This window comes from Rosa rugosa, chromosome 7 (assembly GCF_958449725.1).
Source record: "Rosa rugosa chromosome 7, drRosRugo1.1, whole genome shotgun sequence".
Classification (NCBI taxonomy): domain Eukaryota; kingdom Viridiplantae; phylum Streptophyta; class Magnoliopsida; order Rosales; family Rosaceae; genus Rosa; species Rosa rugosa.
This window is the reverse complement of record NC_084826.1, coordinates 33,344,980-33,363,884: the sequence shown is the minus strand read 5'-3', so window position 1 is coordinate 33,363,884 and position 18,905 is coordinate 33,344,980. Positions and strand designations below refer to the sequence as shown.

Below are 18,905 nucleotides of genomic sequence, written 5' to 3'. Positions count from 1 at the left end.
ACTCATGAGATGCATTTACTTGTAACGTCTCTAAGATCAGTATTAGGCCCTTTTCCAGCTTCTTCAGTGATGAATTGTCATGATATACTTCACTAGCTTTGTATGGGAATGCCAACAAATAACATGTACAAAATCTTGTACTTACAATCAAGTAAAGAGAGAGAAGAGTAGAGAATGGAAGAAATACCCACGGGTTTGATTCCAAAAAGAACAAAACCGTACCTCTAAGAACACTTTCTACCCTCCAAGATGCAAAACAAAGTGAGAAATGCTTCCTAGTATGGTATCTTTGGTTTCTAATAAGAGAAAGGAACCAAAAACACCGTACAATTCCACAAAATCTCTTAAAACTAGGATGAACAAGGCTTGAATATATGAAACTAGAGTTGTGATTGATCAAAAGTGTATAGATACTTCAGTTTTGGTAAGGAAAAACCAAGAACCCAAGAAGCTATACACCTATCTCTACACAAAGCTAAGAAACTATGAACTAAAGCTAAGAAACTAAGAGAAATGTGTGAAGAGATGTATGAAGAGAAGATGAAAAACGTCCAAATGAAGGGAGGGTGTTTTTATAGGCTAAAAGTGATGAATGGAGGGTGGAGATCAAAGGAAATGAAAGGCTAGATGTGATTGACAAATGTGTAAGTACAAAATGTGGATCTAGTTTTAACTCCACATAGAAATGACCTATAAAGCCCATAGATATTTTGGTGGAAAAGAAAAAAAATAAGTGTAGAAGGGTCATTGTGTAAGGGAACAAGGTAAGAAATGGGAGATAAATGTGTAAGATGTAAAAATGGGACCACTTGTCATCTTTCAAATTTTGAATTTCAAAATAACCTAGACCTAAAGTCTTCCCACCTAAAGTCTCTAATCCTAATCAGCTCTTTCTTGTCCTCCACACATGTTCTTGGCCGGCCAACTTGGCAGGAAATGTCCGGAATCCGGCGTTGACCTTCGTTGACTTCTTTTTTTGTCCGTTTGCGCACTTTCTTCTCCTATCTTCCTTCAATTGAATCTCCACCGATACTTCGGAATTTTTCTTTGACTTCTTCATACCAAATGTTCCTCCAAGAGTGTAGATTATCCTGATAAAATTTCAGAGCTTAGATTGCCGTGGTTTGGCCGGAAATTCTGCCGGAATCATTACAGGTTCTATTTTGCAGTATTTGTCTTTTAGTCAGAAAATTGGATCGATCTTTTGATGACCTTCCACTCCAAAATAGCTCTTGTATTCTTCATACAAAATGATCCTTAGGATGTCAAGAATGGATCTGGAAAGTTTCAACTCATTTGGAGTTCTTTTGGTCAGGCTTCTGCCCCTCCTTCCTTGTCTAGCTCACTTTCTCCTAGCCGGAGTAGGAAAATGTGCTAAAGTTGACTTTTTAGTGTTTTTCCATGCTTCTCCATCATTTCCTAGCATGGTAAGGAAAAAATAATAAATATATATAAATCAACACAAATATTAAGCAAAAGTGCAAGATTAGGGGAATAATTACTAGGTAATTATGGACCTAACATTTGATTAAAGAGTTTTGTGAGCGTGGAGAAGCTATGTAGTGTAGATAAATTTGGAGCTTCTGGGAAGTGAAGGAGGAAGAAGGCAGTACTAAAACAAAGTGATTGAGGTATGGAAGTTGTGAGCCCCTGAAAAATTTTAGTTAATTTTCGAAGGTAATTTTTCGCCAATAAGATTTTTCGCAAGGCGATTTAAGTGAAGGAATCGTTTTCAGAGATTGTTTTGGTGTCGAGACCACCTATTGGGCCTATTGATTTAAGTTTGGGCCGAGATTCTTTCATTTGGGCCTAGAAGGTTACAAAAGTTTAGTGAGGCGACCGTTTGTTGAAGTTTCGAAGATGATACGTCGAGTTGTGACAAAGTTTTGGATTTTGGGTTTTTATGAAATCGAGTTTTGGGCCTAGGACGAATTCGAGAAGTAATTTAGGAAATTTTCGATGAAAAATGAGTAAAAGAAAAGTTACGAGCCCAAAACCGAAAGCAATTAGCTAGAAGAGTTTCGAAATTCGTCGCAAGGGCAAAATGGGTGTTTCACAAACATGAGTATAAATATAAAATTGGGAAAACCCTAGCCTCATTTCTCTTCCTCTCTCCCTTGCAGCCGCGTCCTCTCTCTCCCCGACCTCTCACTCTCTCGTCCTCCCTCTCTGCCACCGCCGGAAACACAGCGTCCAGCCACCATCTCACAAAACAACCACCACCAATCAACTCAATACCTAAATCCGACCCAAGCCCGACCTCTCTTTCTCATCTTCGCTCTTTGCCACCACCGGAGACCCCAGCTCCGGCCACCACCTCACCACATCGCCTCCACCAGTCAACGCCGCACCAAAACCTGACCATAACCCGAGCCTTACCGCACCCATGCATCGCCTCCAGCCTCCGCACAGGTTCCTCAAAGCAGCGACGCCACTGCTCGTTGGCTTTCCTTGATTTCCGGCCATCAGCTCACCACACCGCCATCACTTCTCGACTCAGAACCCGCCGGACCTCTAAACCTTGAATCCCTGTTGACTGCCGATGCCGGAAAGCGCCGTACACATCTTATGCCGGAGTCTTAGCTTCTGCTAAGATCGATATGTCTCCTTCGATCAAAATTGAGCTACGCCGCCTCCAAGGATGCAATCAGGGCTTCACGATCTATCAAAGCCCTAGACTCCCGACCTCTAGCTACGACTAGAGTCACCGCACGCGCCTCACGCGCTGCCACAGGCGCGTGGACCACCATAGCTTCGTCGCTCACGGTCGCCGGAAATCGTCAGGACTTCTTGATTAGGTAATTTTGTGATTTCCTTTTTAGCTGGAGCTTCTGGTTTGGTCTAGATTGAAAACCCTAATTAACTTTATTCTTTAATTTGAAACCTGTGAGGATTGTGGAGTATGCGTTTTGGAGGTTTTGGAGGAGGGAGAAACTATTGGTTCAGCCTAATTGGTATTGGAGACTGGTAAGGATTTCTGAACTCTGTTTTGGAGGAAAGATTGGTTGAGGGTTGTTCATTGATGGTATAATTTCTGCTAGGGAACAAAATGAATGATGGTGGTGGAAATACAGCCATGCTAAATCGAGTCTTTGTGGAAAAGAAGTTATGGTAAGGGTCTGGGTATCTTGAACATGTATTGTTGTGATCTAATTGTATAAGTTGAAGTTGTGGTTTGATTGAATAAGTGAAATGAACTTTGGTTTGCAATACTGAAATGGTTAGTGCTTCAGAGAGTGGTCGGTTTCGTTAGAAAGTTGACGTAATAATGAATTGAGTATGAATTGGCTTTTGTATTGAGAAGGTTGGCTTTGTTAAAAAGGGGTGAATCTGTTAGCAATGCCGGAAATATCATATCACGCGGTGGACAAAGAATGATTGATTTGGTTTAGTTCTGTAAAGAAGTTGATATTTGAGATTGAGTCAAAGTGTCAAACAACGTACTCTAAAGTTGTCATATCCCGAAATGAAAGTAAGAAATGAAATTGTTCGGGAATGATAATCACTATTTATTTGTTAAGTTTTAAAGATTAAGGAAAGTGGTCAAACTGGTTGGCCTGAAATACATTCAAGAAATAAGTATGATCACCATCTCCCGAATGAGCCTATTACGTTAGGTGAATTGTTCGGGAATGGAAATTGTTAGTTGTTTTCCTAAAGTAAAAAGGTTAAAGAAATAAATTCAAAGTGCTAAGTATAATCACCATATCCTAGATGGTTCAAATGCCCTATCATTTGAATTGTTTGGGAATGGATAATAGGTATTGATTAAAGGATAACTAGTTGGACTTCAAAGAAATTAAATCAACGCTTTGGTTGTTCGGTTAATACGTTATGATAATGTGAAGTTACTCATTGACTCAATTTTATTATAAAGGACTCGAGCGTGTGCACTTGGAATTAGATAAAGGATTGAAAGTCGGAAACGAATCCAAATGTGGACGAGTACTCCAATTCCAAGTAGGGTGAGCTGTCCCTTCCTTGTTAGAGGTTTTTCAGTATATGTGGAATGCTATACTAAGATAGTATGTTGCTCGCAAGAACGTTTTTGGTTGTTCATTAGTCAATGCCTCGTGATACATGTGTTTTCAGAACTGATAATTGCTAATTGTGAAAACCGAGGCTAGACTTGCATGTTGAGATACTGTACCCTTGTATGTTTGTACTTGTGACCTGAAAGTGAATGGGACCTAGACGCGTAGATTCCTAGGGATCCCACGGTGTCGATAACCGTGAACCTCCGGAGGGGGCTGTGCTCCTATGTTTGTCAAGGAAAGGTAAATACAGACAGTGAACCAGTCATAGGAGACTCAGAGCCAGGAAATGGACACTTTCGCTACTTGTAGTCATAAGAACTACAGAGTAGTTAGCTGGTTCTCGAAAGATGACGAACCAGGTCGGTCACCGATTTATTTTGGTTTAGTCGGCAGGTAAGTATCTCGGAGCTCCAAGTTGTGTGAAGCATATTGCATATGTTTTATGAAAAAGAAAAAAAAATGTTTGTGGTTGCCTCTTTTTATAGTATTTTTCGATAAACGTGCACAATATTATGTAGTAAATATTTTCAAGTATATTATTATTTTCAAACCTATCATGGTTGGGTCGGCCCCTACTGGGCATGCGAGGACGAAAGCTCACCCCTACTATAGTGTGCAGGTTCGAGCATGTGGTCGGGAAGCGTACAGGGGAGGCACATGGTCCAGCTTGGCGTATTTCTCTTTGACTTTATTAAATTAAGGTCTTTGTCCTTTACTGGGTTTTTAAGTCACTTATTTGTTTACTTTTATTTATTTCCTACTTGTTTACAAAAAAATTCCTGGAGACCCGTAACCCTGGGGCGCGTCTCCCATGCTTGTAGTTACTCGGTGATTTGTGTTACTTTCCAAATTGGGCTCCGATTGCAAGCCCAAAACTCTGAGCCCATTTCAAATTCCGCTTTTGAAAATGTGTTGTTTGGTTGCTAGAACGACTTGTCCCAAGAAAGTGTTTTGTAAACCAACAGTCTGAACCCAAAAGGCCTTGCGATTTCGGGTTGATGAGTTATCGGGATGTCATTCGTGACATGTCGGTTCCTCATTGGCTCGGAGTCGCGGCGCTGTGGGACCCCCCTCTCGGGTCACCACAGAAGTTGTGTTTTTGTTTTATCAAGGTTGCCTTGATGTTTGTTATATATGTAATACGGTGGATTTCTTCCTTTACTTTAGCTCATAATTTTCTTTTTTTTTCACTGACAAATTATTGTTGTGGCTTTTGATGTTGTTACTATTGAATGATTTGACACTGGATGAGTTGAGGAGCTAATGTTCAAGATATAAAGATTTGCAGGACTGCCTCTATCTTCAAGGTCGTCAAGCATATTTCCAAAAAAGGGTTAGTATGATAAGTTTTGAAGATAATTTGGTACTATTAGATGTCAGCCCATTTAAAGTGATATGCATGTGATAGTGACTGTTGTATTTTGCAACGACTGGTCTACAAAGTATGCTTGATAATATATTTCTTTTGTGCATCAGACTATCAACGAGAGCCAGGCACGGGGCTTGATGAAGGACGCTGAACGGTTCTTAGTTTTCAACAATATTGACTGATTGTGGAAGGAGCACTTACAAGCGCTCAAGTAACATGGATAGTGTTACGCCTTGAATTTCGAATAAAGAAATTCGAATCCGAAACGCGATAACTTAACAAGCACAAGAAAACACTTAGAAAATTCTTCATACAAAATTAAGCGATAAAATAAACTGAGATCACCAACATCAATACGAACTCGTTCTTTAGAGTCACATATTAATCTACAGAGAGTTTACAAATTAAACTGAATGACAATTCAATAAGTAAACACACTCACTACACAGCGGATGAATAAAACTAACGTACACTTCATCATCCAAGCTACAATAGCAACCAAACCTCAGCTTCGATGACTGTTACTCCGACCTGCACAATAACCCCTACACCATGGAATAGTGCGGCTGTCTCTACTGGGTCCCCTGCCCACTATCCTGAGGTCGGGTACACTCTCTAGCGAAATGCCCTGCCTGTCCACATCTAAAGCATGCCCTACTTCTCGGCTTCGTGCACGCTCTTAAAGCATGGCCCATCTCGCCGCAGTTGTAACATCTCAGAGGTGCGGCTGGTGCTACCTGCCTGATAGGTGCAGCCCTAACAGGTGTAGCTGCCACTCTAGCTGGAGCCTGATGATGAGTCCGCTGTCTCTTCCAGGACCCACCCTGAGTACCTGGCGCACTACTGCTCTTCGCAACTGCCTTTCCCCTTCCTCGGGAATCTCCCATAGTAGTCATCTCCCCTCGAGACGTCAGAAGTTCCTGCTCAAATCCAAGAGCACTAGCAAAGATAAGTGCCACAGTAGGCAACTGGAAAGGAGTCACCCTATCTCTGATCACCAGGTTCAGTCCCCGTTGGAACTTCCGAGCCAAAGACACTGGATCCATCGGCCTAACAAACCGGTACAACTATGAGAACTCGGCCTCATAGTCCTTGACACTCATAGTCCCCTGGACTAGAGAAATGAAGTCAACCCCTAATTTCTCCTTCCCAGAAGCGGGAAGGTACATATCCCGAAAGAGTTCCACAAAACCCTCCCAAGTCATGGTCGATATGTTCCTAGTCTTTAGCATAAAATCCCACCACCGTCCTGCCTCACCCTGGAGAAGGAACGTAGCTGTAATCTTCTTCTCCATGTCGGTACAAACGACCATATCATAGTAGGTCTCCATGTTCTCGATCTATTGATCGGCCAACAAGTAATCTGTACCACACTGAAATCCCACTACCCCCAGTTTAGTGACCGCCCTAGTCAGCCTAGTTAGGTGAGTAGCATCGATTGTCTCAACAATAGATGGAACAGGTTGCACCACCTCTTTCTCAAGATAGAACTCCTCCTGAGAGGTAACCATGCTGCTACCCCTGGCCCTGCCTCTCTGAGGATCCATCACCTAAGAAGCATACCCACACTTAGTTAACACTTGTATAAAACCTAAACACATGAATAAGTCATAAACAAGAACTGTATTAACCAAGATACTAACACAATAACACAAGGAGGATACACTTCTATAAACAAATCCCTTAAGTCTAACAAGAGTTCAATCTAGAGGTTCCCATTCCTCAAAAGACTACAACTCAAGAAGCTACACAAAGCTCCTACACTTCACCTACAGAGCCGACCTATGCTCTGATGACTTAACGTTCTAGACGACACTTAACACTCTCACATACCCAATGATGATATCAATACCGAAGAGTATAGGATGGGGATTCACTGACTATCACCAAATATGAACCTTACGCTCTGATACCAAACTGTCACGCCCCGAATTTCCAATAAACAAATTCGAATCCGAAACCGGATAACTTAACAAGCACAAGAAAACACTTAGAAAAATCTTCATACAAAATTAAGCAATAAAACAAACTGAGCTCACCAACATCAATACGAACTCGTTCTTTAGGGTCACATATTAATCTATAGAGAGTTTACAAATTAAACTGAATGACAATTCAATAAGTAAACACACTCACTACACAGCGGATGAATAAAACTAAGGTACACTTCATCGTCCAATCTACAATAGCCAAGGTTCTAAAAAACGCTAGGCGCTAGTCGGGCGGTGACCCGGGGATTAGCGCCTAGGGGCCTAAGCGGGAGTCTAGGAGGGGACTAGGCGGTTTTTATTATTTTATTATTTTATGACATAAAATTAATTAATAATAATATTTAAAGTGCTATAATTAAATAAAAATAATCAAATATGTAAAAAAAAAAAGGTACATGAACTTGTGAGCCTCATGATAGAAGCAGCACGTGTTGTTAACGTGGCCGGATGAATCTGATGAAGACTTTCCAACTATTTTAGCTTATCTAAGAGGCTGAGACCAATTTCCAAGAAAAGAAAGACCAAGAGCAGTAAACCCATAGCTCTCGTTCTTCTTTCTCTGAAACACACAGTGAGATGGAGGAGAAAACAATCAAATGGTGGAAACCCAGATAACCCATCACTGCCATCCTCACCATAGACCCAGATAACCCATCAACACCGAGCTTGAAGCCTTGAAACCCAGAAATTCAATTGAAAGACAAAAACCCAGAGAGAGACAAAATCGAGCTGGAAGTCCAGTTTACCGGCGAGCTGGAGAGCTAGAGAGCTGGTCGGAGACTCGGAGAGAGACTGAGAGTCGACTGATCGAGGGATGAAGGAGCGACGGAGCGGCGTTCCTTCTTGATTTCGAACCCAGAAAATGAAACCCGATTTTGTGATTTCGTCCCGTTTTGGTTTTCCTTAAAAAAAAAAAAAAAAAAAAAAGACAGAAAGAGCCTAGGCGCCGACCGCCCAGAGACTCCCAGCCCCACCTAGGCGGCCGACTTTATTCCCAGCGCCCAGTTGGCTCGACTAGGGGAGAATCGGAACGGTGTTGCTGCGCCTAGCGCCTAGGCGGAGCTAGGCGCCGATTTTTAGAACACTGACAATAGCAACCAAACCTCAGCTTCGATGACTGTTACTCCAACCTGCACAACAACCCCTACACTATGGAATAGTGCACCGGGTTGAAACATGCAACAAACCCGGTAAGCTTTTGCAAGCTCGTGTCAGTAAACCTAAATAATCTCAAGGACGCATTTCTGACTCAAAGACAACAATCAACACAATGATTAACTCCAACAACAAAATCCTTTTTTTTTTCTTTTAGGAACAAACACGTCACAACCGTGACAATTCAAATCATCCTACATGAAAACCAGTAATCCCAGCATAGAAATTTAGTTCAGGAAATCACCAACAATGTACAAACCAAAACCACAGTAATCCTTGCGTATAGTTTAGTTCAGGAGATTACATTTAAAATCAAACAATTAGAATGAAAAGGAAATTAATAAAGAAGTCAAACAACTCACGAGTAATTAAAACAATCCAAAAACAACTCCATATTAAATAAGAAACTCAAGTCCCTCAATGGATGATAAAAGAAAGAACACACACGAACTCTCTTTAAAAATGCGTATTCAAAGGCCTCATGTAACCCTCGTGTTACTCTCATGCAATACAATGGCAGACAGACTAGAGCTCTAACTAAATCGTAGCATGTCACCTCGGCCGAGGTTCAGACCTACGATAATAATTGCCTCTGTCACTACTTGTGACCCGGATCTGTAGATCCGAAAACATTTAAAGTCCCACGTGACTCAAAACATTACCGAACTCGACTACTCATTCAACACAATAAGTTACAGTTCAAAACGATATTCTGAATAAATCACAATTCACTCATATCACAATGTCACGCCATCAACATATATATTTCACGTATATATATATATATATATATATATATATATATATATATATATATATATATATATATATATATATAGAAAGCCGTTCGAGAGCGGACGTCCGCAACCCAGAAAAAGTGCGGACGTCGCTCCTCCGACCTCGATCGAGCGGCGACGGCGCGGCGCGGCTTGCCGGAGGGACGCTGGGAGTCGTGCGGAGGGGTCTGCGGTCCGGTGGAGTCACCGGCGACGGTTCTGCGGTGCTGCACAGAACCTGCAACTGCAGGTGAGGTGGCTGCCCAGAAACCGGCAAGCCCGACCTCCTCCGACCTCGAACGCCGCCCAGAAGTGGTCTGGGACGCCTCCGGCCTGCCCCGTGCCGCCGCCGCCGCCACCGCCTGGAAGCCGCTGCTGCATCGACGTCCGCACTTTAGCGAAAGTGCGGACGTCCGCTCCTGATCTGGCCTCTATATATATATATCCTATCCAGAGCGGAGCTCCGCTTTGAAATTAACGTGTGAAGTTCGAGTTTTGGGTCACTTTTCGGTCGCATATCCACATCTCGACCGTTCAGTTTTTAGGTACTAGTGTATAGATCATCTCTGCAAATTTTCAACCAAATTGATGATCGTTAAGTTATCTAACTCACTTAAACCTAGGGCTAGGATTGGGCTCGGCCCGTGTAAAATTTATAGGGCTCGGACCCGGACCGGAATTTTCGGGCCGGGCCTAAATAACATTTTTTCAGTTTTGGGACCGAGTTGGGCCCGAACAGTTTTTTTTGGGGCCGGCTTTTCGGGCTTTTCGGGCCCAAAAGGTTTTGAAAAAAAAAAAAAAAAACAATAGCAGATCTGAGACAGATCTACTCCAAACCCAAATTCGTCAGCAGCCTAACAACCACCATCCAAAGTCTGGGTTTATCTGTACTGATCATTAATTAGTATACAAAATAATCAGTTTATGGCTTGATGTGAACAGGGGTTCTGAGACTACTCAAGGAGGAGAAACCAAAACCTGGGAGCAAGAAGAGACATGGATGAAACCAGTTGAAACGGAATCTCAGCATATGCAGAGAGAAGGTGGCAGACGGTAGACCAAGTGAGAAAACCAGCTAAGAACCATTCAATTAAGAAGGGAGGGAGAGCGCGAGAGAGGTATTGGGGGGCTAGGAATCTCTCTAAAAATCTACAATTGATCTGATGGGAAGGACTAAGAAGAGAAGGAAAAAGAAAAAGAAAAGAGAAAGGAGGTGTCTGGGAAGAAGACGAAGAAGATAAGAAGAGAGAAGGAAAAAATTAATAAAGGGGAGAAAAGGGACAAGAAGAGACAGGAATATCTTGAAAGAAGAGAAAGAAGAGGAGAACGTGTGAATGGAGAACAATGAAGAGAGAAAACAATAAAATAGTTGTAATAGAAAAAACAAAAAGAATAAAATAGTCAACATGTATATTCGGGCCTTCGGGCTTTTTTTTTCTTCTTATTTTAAAGCCCGAGCCCGGCCCGTTATATAATGATTTCGGGCCGGGTTTTATAAAACTGACAAATTTTTTTAAAGGGCCCGGACCGTTTGGTCCTGTTTTTGGGTTTTCGGGCTAAAATCCCAACCCTACTTAAACCAATGGACAGACTGAATCTGTCAACCTGAACCGTACTAGCTTTAAGGCCGTTATCAATGCCTTAACGATCATCATTTTGGCTGAAAATTTGCAGAGATGATCTGTACACTAGTACCTAAAAACTGAATAGTCGAGATGTGGATATGTGATCGAAAAGTGACCCAAAACTCGAACTTTACATGTTAATTTCAAAGCGGAGCTTCGCTCTGGATATGATCTGTATATATATATATATATACGTGGTCATCCACACAGGAATGCCACTAATACCAACTATAGTTCACATTCACAAAAACATCGGGAAACTCATTTTTATACTTAAAATCTATTTTCTATACCTGTGAACCACAGTCCTATGAACCGTAGTCGATTGAGTTCATATCATTTAAAACAAATATTCATTTCCGAAAACGATTTATAATTTATCACATAATTTTGAAGAATAAGTAAATTTGTTCGTAAATAAACCGTGTTCGTAAATAAACCGGGTGAGATTTACTCACCTCTAAATCCTGCTGCATCTTCTCTTACAGCAGATAAGGTATCGAATACGCTTCGTCAATCACCTAAGTACAATACGATCTTAACTTAGTACATGAATCGAAAACGATTAAAGTTCGAACCTCTGTTTGCACTAAAATCCCGAAAGTAATAATAATCGAGGCGAAACTTCATTTAAGACCACCCGAGGTCTCCGGAATACTTATACGATTAATATATCAAAACTACAAGTCGATTGGACGGCCGGATCCTCACAGATCGAAAACTGAAATGAATCGAACACCCTAAAACCCTAAAAATCATAACTTGCTCATACGATTTCCAAAAATTATGTATTGTACATCGACACGTTCGTATCGATGTGTAGATAGAAAAGAGGGACAAAAACTCTCCCTGAGGTGGCCGGAAGTTGCCGGAAACCACCGCCACAGACGGTGGCGCCGCCGCCAACCACCGTGAACGGCGGTGAAACCTATATGTATCTCTTCGTCTCAACAAGACAAACAACTTTCCAAACTAGCATCAAGTCGAAAACAAAGCGGAATGTGTCGAAATTTACCGAAAATAGTAGCGGTGGCCGGAAAATTCCCAGTTCCCGGCGAGCTGCGTTCTCCGTCCAACCTTCACCTCTGGGCACGATTTTCAGGGAGCATGATCAGAAGCTTGAGGTGAGTTCAATGAGTTAAGAAACTCGAGCTATGGTGTCCGAAATCGGGAGAACTAGCCGTTGACTCAAATCTGATTTCGAATCGGGTTTTCTCCAGCCACAGTCAAAACCACCGTGAATGGCCAAAAAGTTTCCACCTTCAGGTAGAGGAGGATGAGGCGAAGCTTTACAGCCCCTTGGTGCCTCCTGTCGTGGCCGGACGACGAAGATATCGTCAATCAAAGGGATCAGGCGATTTTCGATCGAGGGAGAGAGAGAGAATCGGGTCGGTTTCCAAAAATGGAATCTGGGTCTTTTTGCAATTTCAGAAAAATTTCGTCCTTTTATCCAAAATGGAAATTTTTCCGAACGCCATAACTTCTTCATACGAACTCCGATTTTCGCGTTCCATATATGCACGAACTCTTATCGACGCACTCTACGACTTTCGTGAAGAAAGTTTTCATAAAATCTTAACGTATAAAAAATCAACTCTTGAATCGAAACATTTTGAGCGAATAATTGTTCAAAATAATTTCCGCTCGAACCATGAAATTCCACTAATGAACACTTTATTAATTCTAAGAAATTCTAAAAAATTAATAACGAATTTTTAGGGTATTACAGATAGACTAAAGATGATTCTTATGATACGAGGTATGACTTGAAGATAACAAGAGCTATTTATGAAAAAAATTTATCGATACCTCTACCAAACTTGAATGTTTACTTTGTTTTACCTATGTTGCCCAGATGTCTTGGATTCATGATGGCAAAAATGGTGTTCCAAAACTCATAGACCCCTCAAAATTCCCAACGTTCAAGTCATTTCTCACAAAGGTATCAAAAGCCAAATGTTCTATTTAGTTTGAGCCTTTCAATTATATGATACCAGACCGGAGCCTTGAAACTTGGAGACACCATGCTCAATATGTCAAAACAACTATCATCTGTTATAAGATTACTTAAATGATTATGTAAATATTTGTGCAATTATCAAAGACTATTTGCATGATCGGTAAATGATTGAAGACAGATTTGTGTGTTCACATTGATGCGGCTGAAATAGCTACACAATTTAACCCTGCAAAATGTAGTTGTTAGTATAGGATAAGCAGGGATCGTTCAGTCCGGGGATTGTAGGGTACACCTACACAAAAAGGTCAATTAACAAATAAAAGAATAAAATGGGGGGTTTTGAAAGTTGGTTTCTAATCTACTTAAAATAAAACCAAAACAAATAAAACATCTACAATGATCGACCTCTCCACACTCAAATCAGAATTTTCAAACCATGTCAACATGAAACGAATTGTTTCAATTTGTACAACCTAAAATCGTGTCAACACTAAATATCAGAAATGATTTCGAAGTACAAGTCTGAAGAGATCGAGTACCACTTTAATTCTTCTTTTTAATCTCCTAAGTTAGGAAAAGTCCATAACTTAAAATATTTCATATAAAACATCACGTTAATACTGAAGAGCATCCGTCAACATTAAATATGAATCATTAAGTGCAATTAGAATTCTGAATTCAAACATGTATGCATCCATAAGAAGTTACAAACGCACAAACCTGTAGCATATAATCTCGACCATTGTACATAGCCTTTACCACTAAAATTTATGCCCTAAAACGATTAGGTGAATTAGAACACAAATTTGGCTTTATTAACCTGCAGATTAACATCATTATTCAACCAAAATCATATGCTTAAAGATATAAAAGGATGACACAAAATCAGATTGTAGAAATATCATAAACAACTCAAGAACATAAAGAAATGAATCTGAAAATTACTAACATAAACTCATTCTCAACAAAAATCCAACTCCAATAACAAAGTTCATAATCAAAATCTGAAATTCAATACTAAAGAGTACAAAAACAGAAATAAGGGCCATGAATTACACTTTTTGATCTTTAAGGAAGCTTGGAGAACGTCAAGAGAACACAGGGCTAGGCCTTCAAGAACACAAACAGCCTTGGAGAAGTCCTAAAGCTCTTCACGACAAGAGGCTTTTTCTGAATTTTTGAAGAGGGTTTTGGAGAGAAGAGAGCTAGGCTAATGAACTGAATTTTGTGTGAAGAAGTGATGATTTTGGAGTAGAGAATGGCTGATATTTATAGTGAAATCCTCCTCTCTTGTGATGCAATCATGGCCAATCATCTAGAGGTGATTTCTCCTCCAAATTTCCTTGATTTTCTAATGACAAAGTCATGAATTTTCTGATCTCTTTTCCCCTTAATATATTCCCTGGATATCTCTGGAGTTAATCATGCAATGCTCCTTCTTTTCCTTGAATAGTGACCAGATACATCCATTTTTCTTCTCCTTTGAATTGCACTAATTTCTTCTTCCAATTGTGCACATAATGAACTCCTAAAATCAAGAAAAATCAGAATTTAATTAGATTTATAATCAATAGAAAATAAGATAATTAGGAATAAATATGATAAATATTGAATATAACACTCCCCTTTTTATCTCCATGAAATAAGAAGAATTTATGTGAATGAAAACTCCTTGAATTCCTCCCGATTTATGCAAATCTTCTTATCCTTCATGCTTCCTTGATTTCATCACTCAAGAGTTCTTAATGTGATGGACTCCTAAATTCCCTCTTTAAAACAAGAAAATCAGAAATAGGAAAGTTCAAATGAAGAAAGTTTCCCTAAAACAAAATAGGAAACATTTCCTAAAATGAAAGAGGAAAGTTTCTAAAATGACTCATCCTTCAGTTACACTCATTTCTGCTCTTTTTCGCCTCTTTTCTCCATTTTCGACCTTAAAGTACCTAAAAATAGAAACTATGTTCTAATTAGTAATTTTAAGAGAATAACTTAGCCAAATGAGGGAAAATACATATTAAAAATGTCACACTAATAACTTAGCCAAATGAGGGAAAATGCATATTAAAAACGTCACACTTTGTGCTCTTATCACACATGAGACAACTTGAACTTTTGTATAATCTAACACCATTTTTGGTATAATGTGAAAATTCAAGGAAATAATCCTTCATGCTTGCGTGAATTTGTATTGCATCGGCATATGAGAAAGCTTTAGTCCACCCCCTCCCTGTAATGCTCTAGTGTTCAGTTTAGCATATGCATAGTGGTTTAGGTGAATTGCAAATTCTTTAGGGAAGGTAGCCGCGTAGAGCTGAAGAACTGTGTAATGTGTGGTACTACTTGGAGGAGTTTTAGATGAGAATTTAATATTCACATGAAAATAGGTAATGTAGGTTTTCAAGTTTCAGAATTTCAGTTTGATTTTTTAGGCTCTCGAATTGGTAGAGTATTCTACTTGATTGGATATCAACTTGTTAGTAAGATTATAGAAACTTTTGATCAATTCTTATATTTGGTTTAGGTTTGTCAAGTGTGAAACAACTTGAGGTTTGATTTTCAAATAGAAATGAAAAAAAAAAAAAAAAAGCACTTAAAGCTTTTGAGTATCACAATCTGTTCATAAGTACAAAGGGAGGTAGTGGACTAAAGTTTTTGCCTTTTTTCCTTCTGGAGAAGAGCATCACATGGGAAAGCTTGGAGCTGTTAATGTGTATTTTTTAGCCTTTTGCCTCCTTTCACATGAAAATAGTCGCATTGCCCTTTTGCTTCTTTAATGCTTAAATTACTCATCCTCTACTTTTATTTTTCTTCTTTTTTAGCTCAATGCTCATTGCTCCTTCCCAACACAGAACATGGGGTTGAAGGTCAGTTACTTTTTTAATTGTTTAGTTAGCAGTATATTCATAATTTAAAGTTGTGATTTGTTGGAATGATAGAGTAGCATAGCGTTATAGAGAGTTGAAGTTACAAAAGAACTTTAATCTATTTTGTCATAATTACACAGCAATAGTAATCTACAGCTACCATTTCGACATTTATGTGAGGAAATAAATTTTAATCAGCTACCATCTCTACCTTGCAGAGAAATTGAAATGTATACAAAGCAGATAACCATCATTAAGGGACTTGATAATTTTTCTTCCTACAAGCAAGATAATGCAATGGTGAAATGGAAAGAGCAAAGCATGTGAAGTTGTCGGATACTCAAAGTAGGGAGATTGCGTCCACCTACATGGCAATATTTTGTACTGAAATCACATCTACCATTTTGTGATGAGTTAATGGTTTGTACATATATTGCATATAGAATACAGCTTCTAGAACCGAGTAGATACAATGTAACCTAAAGAGCACCCACTACCTAAGATCGAGGTCATGGGTTCGAGTCACCATGGGGGTAGGAGTGAAATCCTTTGATCCTCTTTATATAAAAAAAAAAAAAAAAAATTAAAAATAATAATAAAAATGTAACCTAATTCATAAATAATTTTGCTTCATTTAATTTCACCTATCTTTCATTTCGTTTCAGCATAGCTAAGTTATTTTTATTAACCAAATCACACTCAACTCCAAAATTCTTATTAAATGAACAAGAAATATTACAACTTTTTGTCCTGCAGCATCGCGCGGGTTATTTTCCTAATTATCTTTAGGAAGACAGGACCAGCCAGACCTCTCTAAACTTCTAGAAAACCTGAAAAAGTAGGGAGGGAAATGGAAACCCAAAAGTCAGATTTGAGAAAGACCAAGTCAAAGAAGTACTACCAATTTGAAAAGGGCAGGAATAGAAGCATCCCACTTCCGAACAACCCAGTCAAATAGATAAAACCGACCCAGTTGATGCCTATTTTTTCCTTTTGTTTTTTGTTTTTTTCTTTTTTCTTTCTGAGAATCAATTAGCAAGAGCTGTCATTGTAATTAAAGAGATAACTATGGTTTATTTGAACAAACTAAAGGGAAATGGTCTTGTCTGCGCCTAATACTTTCGAAATTTATTCGATACAACTAGGAATCTAGGATTATAGAAAGACTGGTTCTTTTATATCGTTGGTTAAGGAAAGAGCTGGTTTCTTTTTGGTATAAATTGAATGCTTTTGGGTGTTATTTGGTATAAAACTTTTAAAGTTCAATCTTTTCTTAGTACGACTTTAAACAGTGATCAATCTTTTCTCTCTACACAAATATCTCTTGTGATCAACCCTCAGCCTCATCGTGATCGAATGGAGCATCTGTTGGGCCTTCTTAGAATCCGTGTGCAGAGAGGAACAAACCTTGCTGTTAGAGATGTCAGAAGCAGTGATCCTTACGTTGTCATCAAAATGGGCAAGCAGGTAACCATGTTGCTGGCTTTCATGTTTAAGTTAAAAACTTTGTCTTGAACCGCAGGAATTGGGGATTTCTAGTCTTGGTCTCTCAGGGTTTTGTAGATCGTTGTGGATATTGATTAGATTGCTTGGTGGTTGTGGTTGACTTGAGCTTTTCTTTATGATTTGGTGGAATAATCAGTAGTTCATTCTTATAGTCAACTTAGAGAAAAATTTTAGAGTTGACCCTTGTTCATGTATTAGCAAGCATTATTTGTTAATTACGCGTTGAATCATTTTTCTTTGCTTGCACTCTAACTTCATCTATAATTCTCTGCATATTTTGTTGTCTCTGTTTTCTCTTTAAGTAAATGACTAGATCATCTGGATTTAATTAAATTTCATAAAAAAACAGAAGAAAAAATATATCTCTCATTCTCTCTAGATTGATTTCTGATGGTAATTATTCGCAACTGCATGAATCATAGAAACTACAAAAGCAATTGGGGTTTGTAAGAGAGATGGTTCATGTCGGTTCATCCATGAATGGCAAAAGTGATATAGCATTAAAAAACAGCAAAAACTCTGTTCTTTCTTTTAACTATTGTGATAATCTGCTGCTTTGGTTTGATTAGAGATAAGTCATATGAATGTTAAGATATTACAGAAAAAATGAATGTGTGATGAAGGATTTTAGCTGTATTTTTTAGTACTGATGATTTCTAAATGTAATGTCTGATACAGAAATTGAAGACTCGTGTGGTGAAGAAGAGCGTCAATCCCGAGTGGAACGAAGATTTAACTCTTTCAATTTCAGATTCAAGTCTTCCAATCCATATTGTAAGCACTCAACTTCTGTGGAAACATTAATCAAAGAGCATAAGTCTAATTATCCACTAAACATTTAAAACTGTTTGTATTTTACATGTTGGTGCATGATATGAAACTCTGGATTTCACTATTCCTGAACCAACATTTATGTTGCTGGGCATTGCAGGCTGTTTATGACAAAGACACATTTAGTCTTGATGACAAGATGGGGGATGCTGAATTCAAAATCGGTCCATTTCTTGAAGCCATACGGATGCGCTTGGAAGGCGTGGCAAATGGAACGGTAGCTTCAAGAGTACAACCAAGCAGGGAAAACTGCCTTGCTGAAGAGAGCTCCATCATCTATAGTGATGGCCATATTATCCAGAACATGACTGTCAGACTCAGAAATGTGGAGAGTGGGGAAGTGGAACTCCAGTTACAATGGATTGATATTCCTGGCTCTCGGGGTTTGTAGATTATATGTATGTATCCATGTCATTGCCAGACTTATTTAGTTATTCCTATGCTTAAGCTGTTTAAGCATTATAGCGGAGATATGGAGATTGGAAGATTATGCCTGAACTAAATTGCTTTCGCGAGTGGTTAAAAATGCTAAATAGATTTCTGTTTTCGCAATAAATACTAAGTTCTATAGTGTGGAAGTGATAGATATGCAATTTTTCCTTTATTTTCTGAAATGGGGTTTGGAACATAGTCAAACTAGGAAGATCAGTCCACGCCCATATTGTTAATATTGGGAGACTAAAGGCAGAGGTGTAATACCTAAACCCTGAGAATTAGAGTTGACAGACAAATCCTGTTTAATACAATCCATGAGCAAAGCAGACCATTCGTCTAACCAAATTAATAACCTG

At 39.2% G+C, this 18,905-nt stretch overlaps 1 protein-coding gene across 1 annotated transcript; it reads left to right on the top strand.

Moving 5' to 3' along the window:
- The first annotated feature begins 16,865 nt into the window (after nt 1-16,865).
- Nucleotides 16,866-18,684, top strand: LOC133721011 (GTPase activating protein 1-like). The gene is made up of 3 exons (XM_062147509.1): nt 16,866-17,244; nt 17,962-18,057; nt 18,215-18,684. Exons 1-3 carry the CDS (start codon nt 17,002-17,004, stop codon nt 18,503-18,505), a joined length of 630 nt encoding a protein of 209 aa, XP_062003493.1. The 5' UTR covers nt 16,866-17,001; the 3' UTR covers nt 18,506-18,684.
- The last annotated feature ends 221 nt before the right edge of the window (nt 18,685-18,905 follow it).